The following is a 23,051-nucleotide window of genomic DNA, read 5'->3' as shown; positions in this document are numbered from 1 at the left end:
CTGCTTACTGGCTTCTTGAGATCCCACCAGTAGATGTACATTCCTTTGGGAAAATGGGACTCTCTTTAGAGAGAGGCAAAGTATCATATTTGATTAATTGTTCATACTTAAGAGTGAATTCATTTACACCCTGGGATTGCTAGGTAAGGGCCACAAAGCACGCTTTTCCAGTTTCAAAGTTCTGCTGAGGGCCAATCCCGCTGTTTGAAAGTGGATGTACTATGGACCCAAACGTAACATGGTGAAATGCATGTAATGTCTGTGTTTTCCCTTCTCAGGCTCAACCAGGAGAGAGTGTTGCCATTCATTCATTCATCCAATAGAAGGGCAAAATAATACTCTGGTCAGTGAATACGTGTCAAACCAAACTGGGAAGTAGCTATTTTGGAGCCCCTTCCCCACACCCATCCTTGAACAACTTTCTCTTTTCTCATAGCCCTGCACTCTCTTATTCTGCCATCGAGGTCAGCTCCAATACATCATTTCTAAATTGTTAGTGGAAAACAGACCAACAGAAGACCACAGCCATAGTTTTTGCAGTTAAATAGTGAATGCTCTTTTTATTCAGAAGAATGCATTTTTAATAGAATTTCATGCGCCAGTAAATCAGTACAGTGAGGAGTTACAGGGGTGGGGAACCTCTCTTCAGGAAACATCTCACCCTGGCAGAGCTGTCAACTCCCAGAATACTCTTTACCCAGCTCAGGTGATTAGAGACCAAGGGACAGCAGATGAGCAGATGGAGCTGACTTGCAGGGTAACTAGTTGGATTTACAGGTCTCTGAAAGCAAGAGAGAGGAGAGGAAAGCTCTTGTAAAGGAGGAGATTATTATATTGGGACTGGCAGTTCCACAGAGATTCTCCGAGAGGTTGATGAAGGAGAATTGGCGGGGGTGCCTGGTTCTCCTTCTTGGTTACACTCTTCAAGGGCAATGGTCTGGTCTCTTCCATCTGTCTCTGAGCCTCTATGTAAAGAAAAAGACATGAGTAAGGGAGGATCCAGAACCTGAAAACAGATTGCATGGTGGGGCTCAGATACTAGGGAAGCATTTATATGATTGTTTTTCTAGCACCACCTGGTTCACAGAAGGGGGCCATAATGAGGCATTTATTTACCTGGTTCGCAGTCGAGGCCACTTCTTCCACTCTATGGCTAGCACTACCCCCAAGGCTACAACAACCACCACGATTAGGCTACTTCGGACAATGTTCCCTACTGTGCACTCCTGAGCCACAGGCCCTGTGGTGATGAAAGAGGAGAAACCAAGGCCATGGAGATTAGCATGTGTATGTTCCCCTTAATCTGGTATTGCCCCACACTCTGGTCTTCTTTAGGGTTCATGTGGGAGCCATGTGTTCAGACTACAGAGCAGGTGGGCAGTGGCAGAGTTTATGCTGAGGCAGAAGCAGCCCTCCTTTCCTTGGGGCCAAGAGGCCTGGAAATAAACCCACTCACTATCTTCAAAAACATTTAAGGTTCCACCTCCTCACCATCCTTAGGAGAAAGATGACACACTATAGGTCCCTGGTTCCAAAGCCCCTCCATTCTCCTGATTTGAGATGTCTCCATGGGGACTGTCCCTGGGATCCCAGGTGTGTCACACCAGGATCATGGAGAGATTATTCTCTTACCTGCTGCCCCCACCAGCTCCAGGGAATCACTAGGTTCTGACCAGATATCAGGGTAGGCCTGGAGGCGGTAGCTGCAGCTGTAGTTTCCAATGCCTTTTCCTTCTACATTGTTGATGACAAAGTCTCCATCCTCTGAAAACTGCTGAGGTGCTTCTTCTCCATCATGTTCTAGGACAAATTCAACACCTGGCAGGGGTCCTCGGCACTGAAGGATGATGTCCTTCCCTAGCTTGAACATGGTGCCGGGCCAGGCTGACAGAGAGGGTTTAGGGGGCTTGTCTGCAACCAACAAGGACACAGAGTTAGAATAAGTGATCCTGAACTTAGCCCTTTACCCCCTTATTGCTGACTGCTAAAAACTACAAAATCATGACTCGTACTGAAGTCTCCAGGACCTTACCAGTCACCCAGATCTCCAGGGAATCACTGTGATTTGAAGCTGCAAAGGGAGCAGAGTCCAAATAATAAACACAGCTATAGATCCCAGAATCTTCACCTCTCACTGCTGGCATCCAGAAGTCAGCCCTGTACCCACTTGGCCTCTGTTGCTCTAAGGGCTCCTGAGTCCCCTCCTTCAGCAGGACAAATGTTGAGTCTGGCAGTTGCCCTTGACACTGAAGAGTCATATTTTCGCCAGGGGACACCATGGGACCAGGCTGGGCTAATAGGCTGGGTTTGGGGAGTAAGCCTGCAAGAAATGGACTCCTGGTCAAAGAGAAGAGGTCACTTTCCAGTGCATCACCCCTGGGGTCTCTGCTCAATAAAGAGGAAAGACAATTGGTTGCCTCTCCTCGAGCTCTCCGAAAACTATCTCCCATGAACCAGTCTATTCCCTCCTTTCTCCACTTCCATGCCCACTTGACAGCCTCTTCCCCTTACCTGTGACTATGAGTTCCAGGGTGTTGCTAGGTTGTATCTTGATAGAACTGGTCCAGTCAGGGTGGTAGCAGCAGCTGTAACGCCCCATGCTAGCACCAGATATATTGGTGATGGGGAATGCCCCATCATTACTGGTGGATCCCCAGAGCTGCATTGAAGTGGCTTCTTCTTCTTTGTGCAGAATGTATCCTACACCATGGATTGGCCCTCGGCACCAGAGAGTAACATTCTGCCCCATGGGAACCACAGAACTGGGCTCAGCAAACAACCATGGCTTAGGGAATGTGTCTAGAAAGAGACCAAGGTTGTAAAGTGGTGACTATAGAAACTTATCAGTTCCTGCTTAAATTAACCCTCTATCTTTCTCCTCTTGGACACAATAGTTCCCCTCCATGGCCTAGCCTAGACTTCTAGGAGGAATTACCCTCCCTAACCCCTACTCCAATGATCTCCATCCCAGCCCCATGTCCGCTCTGTCCTTACCAGTCACCCAGATCATAAGGGGTATACTGAGATATGACCCCCTGTTTGACATGGTTGTCTCATAGTAGATACAGCTATAGTTCCCAGAGTCCTCTGCTCCAACAGTGTGGAGAAGGAAGTCAGCTGAGTTCCCTGAGACACTCTGAAACTGTAAGGGAACCTGGGCTCCCTCCTGCAAGAGGGCGAACCTCATGCCCTGGAAAGTCCCTTGGCAGCGCAGGGTCACACTCTTCCCAGGAAACACCACGGGACCTGGCTGTGCCAGGAGAGTGGGTTTGGGGTAGAATTCTGAAATTAAAGAGACAACAGCATGAGATAAACCCAGCCCTCACATCCTGCAAATAGCCTTTTAAAGTGTTATTGTAAGACACAATATATGTTTGTTGTCAAAAATTAGAAAATATAGAAAAAAAGCAATGAAGGAAACACAATTCTACCACTCAAAGATAAGTGTTTTTAATATTTCTTTGCCATTATTCTTTATATACATTCCCATGTCCATGTAGCTATAACTGTTTACATAATTGGGACTCCACTTATGCACAGTTGTGTAGTTGTATAGTATGCAGCTGACATTTCAAGGTCTTTTCCCTTTCTCTGAGAGCCGTCCAGCCCACCTATTTCTGACAGCCCAGCTAGAGAAAAAGTGGACATTGAGCCTAAAGCTCAAGGCCAAGCCATAAAAATGTGCAGAAATAGGGCAACTTGAACTGAGCTCTTGGAATTGGACACCCCCATCTGCCTCATTTATTTCCCCAGAAATGAATTGCCTGCCTCCCCACCGCCTTTGTTTCTTGTTCCTGTAATAATAACATGAACAGCTGTGCATCATGGACTGGTCACTATGGACCAGCCACTGTCCTAAGCACTTTCTCAGTGTTTTTTAGAAGAAACATTTCTTCCTCTCCCACTGACAGCCTTCCACCCACCATCCCAGGGTTGGCACCACCTCTACCTGGAGTCCCCCTCCTAACCTGTCACCACGAGCTCCACAGGGTCGCTGGGCTCAGACCAGATAGAAAAGTCATAATATCGGCAGCTGTAATTCCCTCCATCACCAATGCCCACCGAAATGATTAGAAAGTGAGCTGCACTGGCCCCTGGACTTGCCCAGGACCTGTCACTGGATGCTATTTCACTTCCATCTTTGTAAAGAATAAAGCTCATATGCTGGTGGGGGGTGGAGCAATTGAAAGTCACTCGGGCACCAGGGGTGACCACAGGGCTGGCCCATGTCTTGAAGAAGGGCTTAGGGTACATTTCTAGAAGGCAAAAAAACAAAACAAAAAACAACAACAACAACAAAAACAAAACGAAACAAAACAAAAATAACAAAATACAACACAAAACCAAATTAAGAACAAGAAAGAGAGAAAGCAAATATAGCAAATATTGGTTCTAGGAGGCTTCTCTGCTTTCTATAGTCTTTCATTCAGAAGTAAGTGCATTTAAAAAGTAAAGTAAATCCACTTTGCAGATGGACTTCTCACACAGGGACCCTTCAACCCCACCCCTCACTACCTCCAGATGAATCCTCAGTGTGAGGCAATGGAGGCTAGTAAAAAGGTAGAATTTTTCTTGGGGCTCTGCTGATTCTCTGAGTCTCACTTTGCCCATTTGGACCAGGGGAAAATGGTACCTGCTTCACCCACCTTGAAGAGTTGCTCTATGGTGAAGTGAGATAATTGATGTGAAAATAATTAGAAAAATTAAATCACACTCCATGAACCAAAGCTATTAATAACGATTATGGCTATTAATATCGTGCAGCCAGAGGCCCTGGCACTCCCAGCGCCACGCCTGCCTGGCTCTAAGATTGGACACAGACTCCCAGGACCAGCAGCAAAGTTTGCTGCAGGGAGAGGAGTGTCTGACCCAGGGCTTTGCCTTTCCCTCCACCCCGCCCCTCTTCCTCACACATCCTTTTCAGCTCTACCTTTTATGACAAGCTCCAGGGGCTCACTGGGCTCAGACCACTTGAAGGGGCGTTGTTCAGTGTGAGTGCGGCAGCTGTAATTGCCTTCGTCTTTATCCTCCATTCTTTGGATTGTAAAAAAGGCTTCCCTTCCAACTGCACCAAGTTGCTGGACAGGTTCTTGCTGTCCCTCCTTATACAGAGCAAACCCCATGCCTGCCAGCCATCCTTTGCACCGGAGTTGTAGTTCCTGGCCCCGGATTGGGGGGGAAGCAGAAATGACAGGTTTGGGGAGGATGTCTGGAAAACAGAATGGGGTGGAAAATGAGTTAGAAGTTTGCAGTTGCCCAGATAGGATACTCAGGGTCTCTTTGTCAGCAAATAAAGACATTCATTCTGGGCTGGCCCTAGGCTCTTCCAGTCAGTCTCCTCACACTCTCTTTCCCATCCCGCCCCTCCCCCTGCCCCGTAACCCCCTACCATTTCAGCACCCCTCCTCTCCTACATGCAGCACAAGCCCCTTGGGCTCCAGGGTCCCTGTAAATTCGTTCCCTCACTCCCAGGAGCAGTGTTGGAGTCCCAGGGGGCACTGGGGATAACTCCGGGAAACCCTCTACCTTTTCTTACCTGTCCCCAGCAGCTCAAGTGCCTCACTGGGCTCCGATACAGCCATCTCCTCCCATGAATGGCAGTGGTAGCTCCCGGTATGGCTCTGGGTCAGGGCGCCAAGGGGGAAAGCAGCCCGGACCTGCTCTGAGGCCGGGCGAGTTGCAATCCACCCGGTCCCGTCCTTCAGCAGCACAAACTCCTTAGTTGAGCCAGAAGGGCTTCTGCACCAGAGGGTTAAGTTCTTCCACGGGGCCAGAGGAAAGTTGGTCTCTGCCCACAGCTCAGGCTTAGGGGTTGGCATGACTATTTCTAGAAACAGCAGAATTAATGAAGCCATCCTCCCGCCTCCCTTCCCCTCCCTCCTCCTCGCCCTTGAACCCCCTACCCGGATCACACTGCCCACCTCCCCTTGCAACCCAAATCCAAATCCTTTCCTTCTTTCCTTCCTTCCTCAGGTGCTGGGGAAAGGGGAAGCTGGTGTCTTATAGCTGAGCCTCAGAAAAGTGCAGAAGCTTGGAGGAAATTTTGCAGGCAGAAAGGCAAAGTTGGAGGCTGAATTTTGCCAGCAGCTTTAGCAAGTGCCCCTTCCTGGCTGTCCTTCCCTCCCAACCAGTCACTCCCTGGCCAATGACACTGACGCTCTGTAGTTATTTCGGATCTCCAGGGAGGAATGTCCCAGTCTGGAGCAGGAAAAACTCACCAGTCTCTTCTATCAATACCCCATTGCACAGTCCTGCAAAAGAAATTGCTGCCAGGACTCAGCCCCCTCCCCCACTGGGACTTCACCCTGGCCTTCTGCCCGGGCCCCTTCCCCCACTTGTACTCACCACAGCAGAGAAGGGCCGTGACTATGAAGAGCATGGTGACCCCTTGAGCTGTTCCCAGCAACCAGGCTTCTCTAGTGAGACCAGAAAAGAGATGAGAGGAGTTGCTGGGATTAGGGGGAGGGTGGAGGAAAGGGGGCGGCAATTTATGTCATTGGCTTACTCGCTACCCAATGGGGACTGGATATGGCCAAGATAATGGGATATAATCTTTTCTGACATCAGTGACTTTTCTTTTTGAGGGCCTTACCACCTACAAACCTCTTGCTCTTTCGTGACCCACATGTCCCCTCTGCCCTCTCCCCCTCCCCAGCCTATATCATATGTCAGCTCCCCATGGCTCCTGATTAGGCTGTTGCTGGAATTGAGATGTCAGATGTGAAAATGCTTTTATATTATCTGGAGCTCTCAGAATCCCTGGAGCTCAGTGTGATCGGCAGCTCTGGGTGGTGTGTGTGGGGGTGGAGGGAGAAACCGTGAGTATTTCTCAGTCATCAAGTTTAAGTTTGGAAGCAGTTGTTATGGCAGTATTGGTCCTCAGATCCACCTGCCTCACCTGCCTTTGTTATGGAAGGGTTGCCTAGGCAGCTGTGGTGAATTACTAGAAGATTGTCAGTGCTGAGCTAAGCTTTTCAGAGAGTAGAAACTCTCCCCTCAACCAGATTATAACTAGAAATGTGCAGCAGCTTTGGGTCATGGGTCTTGTAGAATTAGGTGATATTAACCCAAAATCCATTGGAAAATTTTTACTTAGAAAACACTGACCATCCTTCCTGGTGAGGAAAACATGATTTTCAAGCTCCTTTCTCTGAAATCTGGTTTCTGATCTTATTCTTTGATGCTGTGTTGCTGGGCTGGGGTGGGGCACATAAAGCTACATTTTTTTTTTCTAACCACTGGCTTGGAGATTACTCTAATGAATATGGGATCCAGGTCAGGTTCCAGAAAGCAGTAGAACTTGACCCCTGCTGAAACTTTTTGAAAACTCGAAGGGTGGTGGTTTTTGCAGAAGGCTTTGGTGGCTCGCTTCTAGTTGCCCAAGTATTTTGGCCCCCAGATTCCAGCAGAAAGCACAGACACATATAATCATAATTATAATTATAATCCATTGTGCACTGAATACTCCCAGACACACTGACCACAGTTGCAGGGCGGGGTTCCAACCAGAAGCAGGGAGTAGGGGGAAGTAGACAAGGTATTCAGGAGCTAACATCCCTACTAGGTCAGAAGTGGTCATGACTCTCCTTGTTCCCGGTAGAGTAGGCTGAGCACAAGCCATGGAGATGAGAGAGGCAGATGGCCCAGAGCACACCATAGAATCAAAGGAAATGGCAGGAGAATCTGTTTGGCCTGCGAGTTTGTGAGTCAGAGGAAACAGTCTGATTCTGTTGCTCTGTCCAATGTCACATCAGATGGCCATCCAGATCAAGTCTATATTCCCCGAATGCTCTGCACAGGTGGTTGGAGGCCACAGTGTCAGAGACTGGTTACTAAGGCAACTAGGATGCATCACAAGGTTTAATAGCTCCTGAGAGCTAGGGATAAGGGTGAAAAGTTGGGATAGGAGTTGGGTAACAGCCTGGAAGACAAGACAGCATGGCTTCTTACAAGAGGAAAAATCCAGAACAAGTTAATGAGGGAGACATCAATCATCTCTGAGGGCAGGATGGTCTGTAGTGGAGATTTGGGCACCCTCAGGGGGGATGTCAGTGAATGAAGTTCTGATTACTCCTCCTGCCTCTGAGAACTATGCATTTCTCCACCCTCTGGCTTGAGTGCTGACCCCTCTGTGAGGCGAAAGAGACAGCTGAAGTGAGAAAGTCTTGTTCCCAAAGCCCAGAAGATGGGGGTTCTATAGGGTGTGCCTCTGTGGCTTGTCTCAATTAGGGTATGACTTATTCTTCAGACTCTATTAGGTTGGGGGGGAACAGGGGGCTGGGACAAGACAGTTACCTGATTCTGAGTCTCCGACACTTCCACCTTATCCACAGCACTACCAACAGCAAGGCAACAAGCTGCACGATTAGAGACAACCTGATAGCTTCATTCAGAACATAATTCCAGGTGAGATAGCCTGTGGCCAGAGAAGACCAGAATCAGAGGCCTTGATGGGGACGGGGGCAGGTGAATACATTCATGGGGTGAGGACAATCTGGTTACTGAGAGGGCTTATATTGGGAAGGTGAGGCAGAAGTGGCCTTCTTTTTCATGGAGAATGGGAGCCTTGAAATTATCCTGCTAACTGCCTTTGAGAATTGTGAGACCACCCCAGGGGAAGGGTGCTGAAACCCAAGGGCTCTGATTTTCAGGCCCCTGACTCCCTTTTCCATATCTTTCTGGGCACTGATCTGGGATCCCTGGGGTATGGAGGGGCATTCCTCTGAAGAGTTATCCTCTCACCTGCTGGCCCCATCAGTTTCAGGGGCTCACTGCGATGTGACCAGATGTTAGGATGTGTCTCTACGCGATAGCTGCAACTGTAGGTCCCTGTGCCTTTCCCATCAACATTACTGATGATGAAGTCTCCGTCTACTGAGAATTTTTGGAATGTTCCTCTTTCTTCCCATTCCAGAGAAAATTCCAGTACTGGATGAGATATTCGGCACCGAAGGGTGATGGCCTTTCCTAGCTTGAACACAGTGCTTGGCCAAGCTGACAGGGAGGGTTTGGGGGGCTTAACTGAAACCAATCCAGAGACCAGAGTGAGAAGTGACCTCAAACCTAGTACCCTCTCCCCAGAAAATGTTTCTGAGCTCCCCATTTGATCTTCTCTTCCTTTCCACCTCCACTTCGTCAGTGGCTTCAAGATTTGACTGTGCATTAGAATTCTTTTGCCCACCCCTTGGTGATCTAAAGATTCCTGGTTCCCTACCAGTCAGGAAGACCTCATACCTGTAAACTTCCCCTGGCCTAAAGAAAAATAATTTTCCCAGGGGTTACAATGGGGCTGTGCCATACTGAGAGGTGGAGCTTGAGGAACAATCCTGGGAGACAAAGTCACTAAAGTTTTGGAAGAAAGTTCTACACCACCTTCCGTGTGTGTGTGTGTGTGTGTGTGTGTGTGTTTGTATGCGTTTTGCTCATAGCTCTCAGAGGATACAAGGCAACTAGCTCCTTCTTACAACACCACGATGATGATAAAAACAAACAGGTTGATAACAAAAACAATTGTTTACACTTGCCTACAACCATAAGCTCCACAGTGTTGTGTGATGGCATCCTAATGGAGGTCTTCCAGGTGAGAAGATACTGGCAGCTATAGATGCCAGTATCACTGTAGGTTACATTATTGAGGAAGAATGATGTGTTGTCATCGATGCTGGTGGCATCCAAAAACTGAACTGGTTTGTCTTCTCCTTTCTTATAGAGTGCAAGACCCACTCCATCCACGGGTCCTCGACACCGTAGGCTCACATTCTGACCCATTTGGACCACAGGACTGGGCCGAGCAAGTAGCCAGGTCTTGGGGAAAGTGTCTAGGACAAGACCCAGAATAAAAAGCACTAAGGATTTCACTTCCTGCTCCCACTCCTTAGGATTCTTTTCCTTCGCTTCCTCCAAACCACCCTTGGAAAAACCTGCCTACACCCAGTTTTACAAATTCTGTTCCCTTCTCTACTGTTAGCCTGGCCACATGATTAGGTTCTCCAGGGAGCACAGAGGGAGATTTGTATTCTTAGCCCTTAACCTAAGTTTCATGGCATGCCCGTCTCTTACCAGTTACCCAGATTTTCAGGACATCACTAAGGAGTGAACCTCTATATGAAGCGTCATAGTAAAAGCAGAGGTAATGTCCAGTATCTTGGATCTTCAAAGACTGGAAGAAGAAATATGCCTCATTTTTTATTGTCTTCTTGTGGTAAAAGGACTTCTCCAAGTCTTCAACCCTCATTAGGGCAAAGGTCATTCCATAGATTGGCCCTTGACACCTGAGATTCAGGCTTTCTCCAGGTGCCATGATGGGCCCAGGATGGGCTGTCAAAGTTGGTTTGGGGTAGAGTCCTACAAAGGGAAGAGACCCTAAAGTTAGAGGCAAGATGATTCTTTCCTGTTGTCTTCTGTTTTCTCTTTCTTAATTTCTTTGAACAAGAAGTGGTAGCTGAAGTTTACCTTCTCTTCCCTATCCCTTCCTTGGATCTCTGCCTCTATAACATAATCATGGGTAGATTCACTTATATCCCTGTTCTCTCTCAAGAATCTGTCAGCTTCACTGAGCTCTAACCATGTGTAGGGGTGTATCTCAGTGGAAGATCCACATCCACAATTCCCTGTATCTTTAGGTCCCTGAAATGCCAAATGTAGTTCTTTCAACCACCAGAAAAACCAAACCTCTGAAAATAACAATGATTTCATCTTTGCAGAGCATGAATGCCACTGAAGTATTAAGGAGAGCTTTTGAATACATTAAGCTCATTTAAGATCCTACTTCCACAACAAGACAGAAAAAAGCCAATAAAGAGGGCTTGGCCAGTAAGTCTGCAACCCAAAGAAATCTCTGTTACAGAGCTACACATTCATTTCCATGGATTGTTTCGCCAAGGAGATTGTACACGAAAGTGAGGGCAAACCTCACCTCCTACCACTCCTTTCTACCCCCACCCCAATGCCAGGCACACTTATCTATTCATTATGGAAGGATCAGCTCTGTCATATGCTCACTGAGCATTTAGTATGCATCAAGCATCATGTAAGTCTAGATGTATATGAGAAAAGAAGACAAAGTCTCTGCTAGCAAAAAGCCCATGAACTGGTTGGTGGGGGATATTGTTGAACAGGTAACTATGGATGTGTGTGTTAGTGGAATCTATGCTGAAAGGGCATGAGTACAACAAACATTCATACACTCGGTTCAAACAAGCAGTTTTTTTTGTTCTTTGATCCTCAATAAAAAGCTATACTAACAAAATTAATATCTACCATTTATTGAGAACTTATATGCCAGGCACTGTACATATATATTTAGGCAAATCCTCACAACAACCCTGTGAGGTAGGCATTATTATTAAACCAATTTTGCAGATCAGGAAACTGAGGCATAGAGATAAGCATTACACAGTAGATCAGATAGATACTCTTATCCCATTTTTAGAGTAGAGGAAGCCAAAGCACAGAAAAGTGAAGTGACTTGCTCAAGATCATGCAGGGAGGCAGTGTCAGAGATGGAACTAGAAACCAGTATTACCGCTTCTAAGTCTAGGGTATTATCTGTAGCACCACAGCTTTCCCCAAGCCTATTTAGCTGGATGGAGAGACTAAAGCAAATGTGGCCAATTCCATCTAGAAACTTCCAGGCCATGGGGTGGGAGAGTTGGGACTGGGACATGTCTGGCATTTTACATTTTGGGGAAACTTCTTCTATACTTAGAGATTGGTGCTGCCTTACTAGCTCTACTGATAGGGAACCAAGGCAGTTTATAAAGCCATTTCTAAAATATGAGCTATCACATTCTTTGTCATTTGTTTTCTTTGTTTTTACTCACCAACACTAGCAATCCATTCTGTTTTCCATACATAAAAATAACAATTACAAATAAAATACATTTCCAAATTTAAGACTCCATTGATAAGATTGCAGTGGCAGTGCCTGGCACATATTAGGTGCTCAATAAATACTGGTTGAATTAATGAATGAATGTATGATATTCAACAAGTAGAGAACAACAAAGCTGTGATGAGCTGAAGCTGCTGGCCAGTTGGCTGGGCTCCTTTACTAGTCAAATGATTGGCTCCCATACATCTGCCTTGCAGCACATGCGATTCTAATTTATATCTCAGTAAAACTTCAAACGACTCTAGCTCATGGGGCCTTGCAGGGCCTTAGAAACTGGCTGAGGAAAGTAAAATCAGAAACCCTAGCTCAACCAGCCATGATCCCTGGGACAACAATTGCCAGATGCCAGCAGCCATAGCCACACCCACCTGCTACAACCAGCTTCAGGGGGTTGCTGGGCTCTGACCACAGGGTGGGGAGCATCTGGATATGAGTGCGGCAGATGTAAACCCCTTCATCCTCAGGTGTCAGGTTGTCAATGGAGAATATGGCCATTGTCCCAGTTGGGACTTGGTAATCCACAGGCTCTGCATATCCCTCTTTAAACAGCATGAATACCAAATCCTGCAGCCAGCCATGGCAGAGGATGTTAACATTACATCCAGGAAGAGGGGGAGTCTCAGCCTGAATCCAGAAGATGGGCTTGGGCAGCTGGCCTGGAAGGATAGAATTAACTGGAATTAGGTAAAGCAAGAATAGTACTGTCTAGGGAGCAGCAGAGGAGAGCTCTACTTTAATTGAGGTTTCCCTGTATGATCCTTGTTTGTCACCCCTCCTTCTCCCATCTCTGCTCCAGAGTCTGCATCCCCCCTCTGCATTGCCCAATACAAAGTAGGCCCTTATTTACTAACTGTGGGATGTGTGCTTGCATGCATTTGAGAAACAAACCCTCCCCTGGAAGGCAAGTTTGAATCTCAGGAGCTGGAGTCAATTCTTGAGTATCGCTGTCTTCTTACCTGGTGCCTCCAACTCTAGAACTTTACTGGGCTTTGACCAGCCTGGCTCCTTCCAGTAGCAGCATCGGTAAAGACCTGCATTGGACTCAGTAAGGGCACCTATAAGGAATGAAACTTGGAAGGTCTTGCGGGAAGGGCGGATCCAGGTCATCTGTGTCTTATCCTTCAGCAACAGGAACTTGCTTGATATCTGAGAGGGGCTTCGGCACCAAAGCGTGATGTTCTCCCAAGGGGCCTGGGGGTAGTTGGACTCTATCCACAGCTCTGGTTGAGGGTCCATCACTGTTATTCCCACAGATCAAAAAGATGTGAGCAGTCCAGCCCTCTCCCTCCCATAACATGTCCCACAATGTCCCTTAAAATTAGCCCGGACCCAGATCCCTCATTTTGTCTTCCCTTGGGGACAGGAATGTGCTCCTGTGGGGCATCATATAAGAACCCCAAGATATTTGGTCAAGGGGTCCAAATGAGTTGGAGAATAAGGTCTGATGGTTTCTTTTCCATCTGAGATAAAGCTTTTCACCATGCCATAGGAAACCAAGTCCTCTGATTCCCAATCAGCCCAATCTATCTCTAGAATCTCAAGGCATTATGTCCAGGGTCATGGAGACACGCGAGCATCTTGGATCCTTTAGGAAGGAGGTGACTGAGAGGCCAGGACTCACTTACCTATCAATGTCATACCCAGACTCATCCCTGAAAAGAGAGATAATGGTAAAGGAGAGGTCCCTTGTTGTCTCCACCCTGTGCTCAAACCTCAATACTTTCCTCTCCCACCCCTAACAAGTGGGTACCTATGACAGGGTCACTTGCCCCTCACCCCTTTCTTGTACTTACGAATGCAAAAGAGCAAAACAGTGAATGTCTTCAGCATGGTGGCTCCCTCCCCTGGTCTGTCCAGGGTCATGGGGCCTCTGGTGCTGGCTGTGTGCTCTGAGTCTTGAAGAATTTTTCTCCTCAGCAGGTGGTGGTATCTAAAAGCAGAATTGTTTTTACTCAGAAGACTTGTCCTGCTCCTTAAAGTTTACTTTAGATGGCTAAATTGCACTTGACAACCCTACATTGTACTTCCTCACAGGCATGCAGGGTATTACAAGGTCACCTGCTGCTTCCTCTCCTTGCTCCTTTCCCTCACTTCCCTATCCTCCTGCTCAAGGTCTTTGTTGGTATCAAAGATGCCAGATTTGTTGAAATATGGATTTTTCTCTGGGATCTCAGAGGCCCAGAATAGCCTGCAGAAGCTCCACCGGATGGGGGAGATGGGAGGTGATATACACACGCACACATATATATATGACGCTCTCTCATATATATAGAGAGAGAGTCATATATGTGTGTGTGTGTGTGTGTGTGTGTGTGTGTGTGTGTGTATAGAGAGAGAGAGAGAGACTTTCAACAACTTAAAAGAGGGTGCATTATTACCATCCCATTTTACTGATGAACAAACTGAGGCTTAGAGAGGATATATAATTTGCCCAAAGTCAAAAGATATTACATATTAGAGCCCAAATTAAAATTCATGTTTAACTCCAAGGCCTATGGATCTAAAACAATGATTTAAACTCCCAGAGGCACCCTTCACCCCCTCTTCACCCTCCCTCACCCCTCTCACTTGATCCCTTGGATATCCTTCCCTTCCATAGAATGCTTTGGATCCAATCTTACTCTCATTCTTGTCTCCTACCCCTAAAAGCTCAATACCCCAGTGTCAAGCATGTGTTAGAAAATCAAGCTGCTTGAGTTAATTTACATAAGGTCTAAATGATTCTTTCATTGCCCTTAACTTCTAAACAGTTTTGTTGATTGCCTCTAAGGGAAATGGAATTGTTTGAATCTCAGGAAACACGGCAAAGATATTTGTGTTCAGGGAGGCTTTCCATTCTCCCGGACCAAAGTCATTATTTACCATAGACCTTGCATATACACAAGGTAGACTCTTGAGCTTTCATGCCTCTCTCCACCTCCCCCCACAGTAACCTTTCACCAAGGGAAGGTATGTCCCAGCCACACAAACTCAAGCTAATTCTCTTCCACTAACTTTCTACTGGGAGTCTGAAGTCCTGGCTGACTCCAGCTGTTATTAAATCTTAGCTCAGAAGAGTGGGGAAGAGGCAGCTCTCAGAATAGAGAAAGGAACTGATTTTGCTTTTCCAGACTGACCTTGGACCTCAGCCTCTAACTTGCCCCAGTGCTAACACTGGGTAGGATGGAGGAGCAGGAAGAGGAGGATATTTCGTGTTCAAAGTATCTGGACTGTAGGGAACAAGTGGACAGTGAGAAATTCAAGGAAGCGTAGGTCCATTGTTCATTTTTCACTTTGTATCGAAGGATTTTCAGATTACCCACTCTGAATTTTCCTTATCTGTAAAGTGGGGGAGTAATATCGACCTAACATTATTGTTGTGTTGGGTTACAGATAATACATGTACAGTGCCAGGCACATAGTGAACATTACATTTTAAAAAGGTGCTCATTTTTTCTTCTTTTCAAAGGGGGCATCAAACTGGTGTAGAACCCTGAAGATGCCCTTTCCATCTCAGTTCCTACAGCCACTTGCTCCCACTCCTCTCAGGGCCAGGCCAAAGCTTGGATGCCACCCTGTTGCTTTGTTACCCTGGGGCTTTGGGCCAGGAGTTTTTGGGGGAAGCCAGGTTCCACTGCCAAGGGACAGGTTCAACCTGGGATTACACGCAGGAAATGCCATCTGAGGTTTCAGCCTTGCCACTTGGACCCCTAAACCAGGATCTTTGCCTACTGCGGGATTGAGGGGAGTCAGGGAAGCTGGGCTTTTTGGCATGGCTGACCCCTCCTCAATCACTAAGGAAATTGTACCATTTATATTCAGCCCAAATGATGAATCTTATACCGGGGGAATGTGAGAACAGCCCCAAGCCTCAGGTTAGTTGGCCACGCCCATATTGGCCTTTCACCCCACCTCCACCCCCAACTTTGGCTGCCTAGCCATTTTACCCTTCCCTTCTACTCCACCCCAAGCACTTTCCCCACCCTTAGGCAGCGCCGCAGTGCTTTTGAGGGTGACATATCTGAAATGTCTAATGGCTCGCCCCCTGCATAGCTTTGAGGGCTCCAGGAATCAAAGGGGTTGGGCTCGGCGGGGTGCCGGGTACATGCTCCGCTGAGGGTTTGGAGGGAAGACTGAGAAGGAAAAGGGGAGATACCTACAGTGCCCAGAGATTCTCACCGAGGCGGGTCTGGGATCCGGGGAGGAAAGGAGAAAGGCAGGAATGAAGGGGGTGGGGGGACAGACTGGGGAGCAGTTTGATTTACGGCAATTAATTACAGCAAGGAGACTCTTTCGGGGTTTTGTTTAGGATCTGGTGGCCAGTATTTAATCTTCAGCCACTGAACTATGCGCTCATTTGCAGGTACTTACGGTACTTGAAGGCCCGCTGCGATGTTGGAGATTCTCCAGTGAGCTCCTCCAGATGCAGCAAACTGCCCGGCATGAGAAGAGCTGTCTAAGGACAGCCTCTTCGGCTCTGAGCCCCGCCTTCCTCTCTCCCCCGCCCGCCTGCCGGCCCGCCCCAACCTCCTCCCCTCCCTGCGCCGGGCTCTGGGAGCCCACCTACACCAACTCTGCCTGGCACCTGCAGTCTTCTGACGACGGGGATTTCTACGCCCCTCCCAGCTCCCCGCCTCTCTCCGGACTCCCTGCAGAGGTTGCTGGAGCCAAATTCAGGCCCCTGCCCCCTCGCCGGTCCAGAGTTTCACTGGGTCACTGTATTCTGGGGGGGGAAGGCCAGCTCTCAAGAAGATTTGTAGATCCTTTTCTGCAGCTCCCCAATACCTTTATCGGGATCTCAGATCTTCCCCTGCCCATTCAACGCCCCATTCATGCATAAACATCGCCACCACAGTTTAAGTGCCTACTATGTGCCCCTGGGCTCTGGGATCCTATATTTCTCATCTTCAGAGCAACTCTACAAAGTAAGTGTTACTCCCCTCAGTTTTACAGATGAGGAAACTGAAACTCAGAGAGGGTTAAGTAACTTGGACAGCTTTCAAAGTCCATCTTGGGGTTTTAAAAGTCCAGGTTTTAGAGACATACAAATTTAGATTTTAGTCCACATTTTACATTCAGTAGTTGTGTGACCTCAAGCGAGTAAACTCTCTGCGTCCCAGGTTCCCCATCTGTAAAGTAAAAAACAAACAAACAGCAGAACCTATTTCACAAGGCCTCAATGCGATGATGTAAGTAAAACTCACAGCACAATAGGCCTAGCATATAGTAGGTGCTCAATAAATGGTAGTGGTTGCTGCTGCCACCACTACTACTAGTAGTATTAATCTGTAAGCCCTTCCCCAAATGTCTTAGAACAACATGATTTTGATAATATAGAGCAACCTTTCACAAATGTTAACCATGAAAGACTTTTTATAATGATAATGTATGAATAAGACACCAAAGCTCCTGATATATAACATATGATGATATTAAAGTATAGCATCCAATGGGCTCACAGACTAATTGATAAGAAATATCAACATGATAGACTAATTGGCTAGAAAATAGCCAAAATTTTTTAAATATACATTTATTTTTTTTTTAGACAGAGTTGCACTCTGTTGCCCAGGCTGGAGTGCAGTGGTGCGATCTTGGCTCACTGCATCCTCAAACAATCCTCCTGCTTCAGCCTCCTGCGTAGCTAGGATTACAGGCGCACACCACCACACTCAGCTAATTTTTGTACTTTTTAGTAGAGACGGCATCCCACCATGTTGGCCAAGCTGGTCTGGAAGCCTCGGCCTCCCAAACTGCTGGGATTACAGGCGTGAGTCACCATGCCCAGCCCTTTATGTACATTTTCTACCTGCATAAAATATTTCAAATTATCTAATGAAAAGCACTTTAATTCAAGAACAAACTATGTAAAAATAAAGTAACAGCTCCTTTAGTGGCCAAATTGATTATCATATCTTCATGCATCAGGTGATATCAATTGTGGCTTCCGTTATAAGCTATAGATTATTGTGTAATGAATAGAATAAGCATATTAATAAAAAGATGTGTTTCTGGGTAAGTTATTTAGCCTCCAAGCCTCAGTTTTCTTATTTGTAAAATGGCGATAATAATTGCACTTACTACAATGAAGGGTTTGGGGTAGGATTGAACAGAAACTTTCCTGTAAGCCACCACATAGCGCCTAGGACACAGCAAGCAGTCATTGAATCAACACAAATGTTAAGTACTTTCTTTGTGGCAGGGATTGTTCTGGATGCTGACAGTTCAGAAAGGATGACAGTTTCTCTTCTTAAGGAGTCTGTAGTCTAAGGATAAATCATACTAGAGAAGAAGTAGGAGGCAGCCAGAGAAGGAGGAGCCTTGAGAATCAAAGAGGATTGCAATAGAAAAGATCATCAAGTAAGTCATGGTAGTATGTGTTTGGATAATTGCAAGCACTTTGCTGTTACTGTGTGCCTAAACTAGGGCAGCGGTAGCAGAGAAGGAGGAGAGGGCAAGAGTTCCCGAAACATTAAGATGGCGACATTAGACAAACTTGATGGTTGTTTGGAAGACAATACTAACAGTTATTATCTGTCAGAGTGAAAACATCCATGCCAATTTTCAAAACATTTATAGTATAGAAGAGCTTCAAGAAAGTGGAGCTCGAAGGACAGAGGTGAAGCACCAAGGTTCACAGGGTGTTGTGGGAAGCCTTTCTCCATAAGCAAGTCTAGTGTAAGATGATGATATTTATTAAACCTAAATTTATTTTATATATCCCAAACAGGAGAAGCCCAGGGCAAACTTGACCCCTTCCCAGTGTTATACTGATGTTGGCAAGCTCTGTATGGTTCAGGAGAACCCAATGGTCACATCTTATCTCATCCCAGCATTCAATGACATAATGGTAGTAGCTTGAAAGTGGCCATGGTCAGAGAATTTTCACCACAGTCAGAGAATTTTCACAACCGAAGAATCAAGTGCTACAAATCAGTTTCTCCCAGCAACCTTCACATCTCTGGAGCTGTTTTTAAACATTTACTAGCAAACCACTTTTTGTTTCCAGTTTTATGTTTTAGGACAGTGATTTTTACTGGGAAACAGGAAGGTTTCCAAACTACTCAAGGATCCTGTTAAGTTTCATACACTCTCAAGAAAGTTACGAGCATTGTGTTCCATTCCCCTGTCCCCAGCCTCACCACTCTGGTAAGCCGTCTGAGGACTGTGTCAGATCTCTGGAGAGGTCTGTACATTCAAAGTTTGATCGTGTATTTTAGCATCCCACCCCACTCCTCAGCCAGTCCCAGGCCCCATCCCTTTCTGCAACGGAGAAGCAGTGTGGAGTAGATCAGTGAGGAACTCAGCTGGGACTAAGCAAGTGTCGTTCTGGGGCAGGGAGGAGGCCCAACCAGACAGATTAGATTCCAATGGCAAGACCTGATGAGGAGGGGGCTTAGGCTTTGGAGGTGGGGAGGACAAAGCTGGAAAGGAAAGCTCAGGCCAACTCACAGAGCTTGAATTTCAACTTATCTTTTGTCAAGCACTTTAATTATTAAGGGCACAGTTTGGGGCACTAAGTCATTTCCAGAAGCTATAACTGAGGACATTTTCAGGAGTGTGCAAGAAGTTTCCTAGAATAAATCAAATGCAAGTGATGAATTAGAACTAAAACTTATTTAATCAAAACACTCATAGTGGGGTATAAGACATTAGATAGAGGCCTGGATGATCAGTCTTCTAGGTGCTTGTCACAAAGCAAACCAACAATGTGAATACCTAGGTGAATTTCACAAATTTAATGGGTAGAAGGAGAAAATGAGGATTTTTGTGTGTGTGTGTCAATGATAGCAGAATCACAAAGTTCCTTTTGGTTTATGTACCATCTACCAAAAAAGGTAATCTACTAGTCCACCGTCCCCAAATGGTAATTCTCTTAGCATCATAATACGCCTTTCGTTTATACGAGGAACAGTGTGTATCTAAGTACGTGGTGAGGGAGGGTGTTCAGAGACAGATACCCAAAATGCAGGAGAGCTCCGAAAGTGGGCTTCAAAGTGTTTCAGTATTCCCTTTTCCTGTGTTGGATGAAGTTGGTGGCTCCAGAATGAAAGGAGGTAGGCTCAGCCTCACTGCCTAGAGCAGGCAGGCACAGATTCTATGAGCAGTTTAGGCCTGATCCAGGAAGGATGCTTCCAGGTACTAGTGCCAGGAAAGCCTTTTTCTGTCTCAGAGTCTGGCATGCCCCCAGTGTGTCCAAATTGTAGGTATTTGCATGGTGAGGCAGGGGTGGGAGTGGGTGTGTTGGGGGGGCGGGGAAATGCCACTTGGGAATGCACAACTGGTCTCTCTCTAATATTTATTTACTCGTAATCACTTGTCCAAAGGAAACTATAGAATTCAATAATTTGGTTCTTTTATTCCCATGTATTGTACAATTAAACAATTATATAATTAAAATTAAGTAAAGTTGGCTAAACTACAAGAGCAACACAAATTAGCAATTTAAAAACTCATCATTGCAATATTACCCACTGTTTATAATCTGTTCCTAAAAACATCAGTTTACAGGCAATTATTTAAATATACATGCATCTCTTCCAATTCTACTTGTTTTGTGATCTAGGATCTGGTCAAACTTTCTAAAAGATTCATGTATCCTTGAAAAAAGATGAGGAAGTACTTTCTCCATAAAATTCTGCTAATTTCATATAATTGATTACTTTCAGGTCGACAATACAAATTATTTTTTTTCTTAATCTATTATATTTCAATGTCTCCCTATCCAACTCACACTTAATTATTAGCTTGCTGTTTTCATTTTGTCCCTACTGTTTATCCCTTCCTCATTCTTTCCCATTTTCCTTTTTGTACTTTCCTTATCCTCCTTTCCCATGCATTCTGTGTGTGTGTGTGTGTATGTGTGTGTGTGTGTGTGTACATACAGATAAACAACTTGGTACAACTGTAAATTTTTACTTCCTTTTCTGATAATCACCCTGGCAAAAATGCAATTAATTATAAAAATAAGATCTTCAGTCTCTTAAGAAATGTGGCTTTGAAAGTGAATTTAGTCACTTATCACCGCGAGTATCTTCTCCCTGGGCTGCAGCTGTTTTCAGCAAAACCAATAGTTTGGGAGTTTTACTGACAAATGCCTTGAAGTCATCTTGACTGCCAAAGATTTTTCTCTCATCTTGAAATAAAAAAGATAGCTTAGCTGAATAGTTCACGTGGGGCTTCCAGTCCAGGAACTTCAAGTAGTAGATTTTACTCCAAATTGGTCTCTCATCCACTGTTACTAAGGTATACTCAGGTGTCAGTCCTATATTTATCTTGTTGAAAATCACTTCTTTTTTGCGCAGCTTCTGAGATAATTTCTTTATCTTTCAAGTTTAAGAATTGTACAATAATATGCTTTGGACTTTTAGTATGAGAGATACATTTGAGTGGGAACTTACACATTTTTTCTGTTTATAAGTCGAGATCTATGTTTAGCTCTGGGAAATTTTTATCAACAGTTTCCTTAATGATGGTTTTAAGACTAATCTCTTTATTTTCTGCACCTTCAAGGATGCCAGATACATAAATATTGTACAACCTTGATGTGTTTTTGAGATCTATCAAGTTTTCTTGCACCATGAAGAACTGTTTTCTTAGATGTTTTATCTTTTAAGACTGAAGCTCGATTTTGTCCTCATTTGTACTGATTCTCTCTTCCATGATAATTATTCTGCAATATTTCTTTCTTGGGGTTTCTTTCAATTCTTTGACCTCACTAGTTGTGCCCCACAGTCTTTGCTGAGCTTTTGCTGTGTGCTTTTAAAAATGTCCACATGGTCTTGCATCAAAGGGCCCTCACTTCGGCCCTTTCTCTGGATTCTGCCTGCTGCTCCTCCAGGACAGTCATATCTCTTGAACTCTCTGGCTTCCTGGTTCCTCCCCAGCATCACAGTACTTATTGGTTGCTACTAAGCTTGTTTTCATCATTTTTCTCTTTCTAGATCAAGTAGGTTTCGTTTTCTTTTTGTGCTATTCTCATAGCTGAGGCTTCCATTGGCTTTGTTGGTGTTCCCGAAGTCCAGCAATTTGGTTCGGAGCACAGCTGCTCCTTCTGTCCTCTCCCCGAGAAGCTCAGGAGCTGAGGACTTTTTATTGAAATGTATGACCTATTTTAAGCTGAAATCCTTAGAAATGCTACAGGAAATTAAGATATAATCAACTGATGTTCTCATCTTAACAGAATTAGAAGTAAGAACTTCATAACCTTACAGATAAGATAAAGAAGTACATAAGTGCATAAATACACAAATATAAATATGTAAGTGCACTAACTACCTGAATACATAAATATACAAACACACAAAAGTAATATAACAGAACACACAAGTGCATACACATAGAAATAAATACGTACGTAAAATGAGTCTCATATGTTCATAATATTTAGCTTCTGCCTGACTGAGAGTTCACAGAATGTGTTTGTGATTAAGCAACTAGGTACATCAGAATTATAAAGCAGGGAATGAGAAGAGTTTACCTACGTGTTTCAGTGTTTGTGGAAAGGGATTTTGACTTAGTGTCAGGGGGGTTGAATTTCAGTCCTGGCAGAACCACTTACTAGCTGGGTAATGGTGTGACATTTGGCAAGCTACTAAAAGTTATTTGAGTCTCCATCTCCTCATCAGTCAAATGAGTATTCAATAACTGTGAGCTAAATCTGAATATAGGACTTTCTGTTTGCCTCATCCTAATCATTACTTTTTAAATGTATCTTTTTACAGTGGATATCTGGGATTTTGATTGGTGGGAGTGGAAATAAGACTTAATAGGGAGGGGGAACTTGAATAGGTCTCAAATGGATACCATCTCAGTTCCCAGATTCTTTTTGAACAATTAAAGAGTAAATATTCCATTTGACTATACTCAAAGTATTATAGAAAGATGGAAAAATACATCTGTCTTCAAGATTATGAATTCATGGGAGATATATTCATATTCACAGCTAAGGATGATATAATGCAGAACACAGTAAACTTTGAAAGATGGATCATGAAACAAAGCATTGTCATAACATAGAGAGGAAAACATTTAATTCCAATTTGTAGAGCTTAGAAGTTCTTCATTCAAGTCCACCAGACTCAAGCACCTCTATCACTGAGCATGGTGAGGTCACCTTTATGGCCTCCTGCTAAAAACCATCTGCTTCACCCACCTGATGTCTCCCTGGCATCCCACC

The 23,051-nt window shown here is 45.2% G+C and overlaps 1 protein-coding gene across 4 annotated transcripts; it reads right to left on the bottom strand.

The window, feature by feature from the left end:
- Positions 1-538: 538 nt before the first annotated feature.
- IGSF1 (immunoglobulin superfamily member 1) lies at positions 539-16,453 on the bottom strand. 4 transcript variants are annotated; one of them, XM_023198800.1, is made up of 20 exons: positions 16,244-16,453; positions 13,687-13,823; positions 13,519-13,545; positions 12,850-13,131; positions 12,262-12,549; positions 10,060-10,344; positions 9,525-9,818; positions 8,743-9,021; positions 8,296-8,416; positions 6,346-6,416; positions 6,219-6,266; positions 5,537-5,827; positions 4,931-5,209; positions 3,969-4,256; positions 2,995-3,282; positions 2,512-2,799; positions 2,033-2,320; positions 1,633-1,911; positions 1,117-1,240; positions 539-965 (listed from the first exon to the last, which is right to left on the bottom strand). In XM_023198800.1, the coding sequence occupies exons 2-20, from the start codon at positions 13,754-13,756 to the stop codon at positions 830-832; spliced, it is 4,026 nt and encodes a 1,341-aa protein (XP_023054568.1). In that variant the 5' UTR covers positions 13,757-13,823; positions 16,244-16,453; the 3' UTR covers positions 539-829. The 4 variants fall into 4 exon arrangements, with proteins under 4 accessions (XP_023054568.1, XP_023054569.1, XP_023054570.1 ...); XM_023198801.2 differs by having other exon boundaries at positions 6,219-6,251; positions 16,244-16,443; XM_023198802.2 differs by lacking the exon at positions 13,519-13,545 and having other exon boundaries at positions 6,219-6,251; positions 16,244-16,330.
- Between the last annotated feature and the right edge of the window lie 6,598 nt (positions 16,454-23,051).

The sequence above is a fragment of the Piliocolobus tephrosceles genome, chromosome 12 (genome assembly GCF_002776525.5).
Source record: "Piliocolobus tephrosceles isolate RC106 chromosome 12, ASM277652v3, whole genome shotgun sequence".
NCBI lineage: Eukaryota > Metazoa > Chordata > Mammalia > Primates > Cercopithecidae > Piliocolobus > Piliocolobus tephrosceles.
The sequence above is the reverse complement of the archived record's forward strand: the minus strand, read 5'-3'. Positions and strand labels throughout refer to the sequence as shown.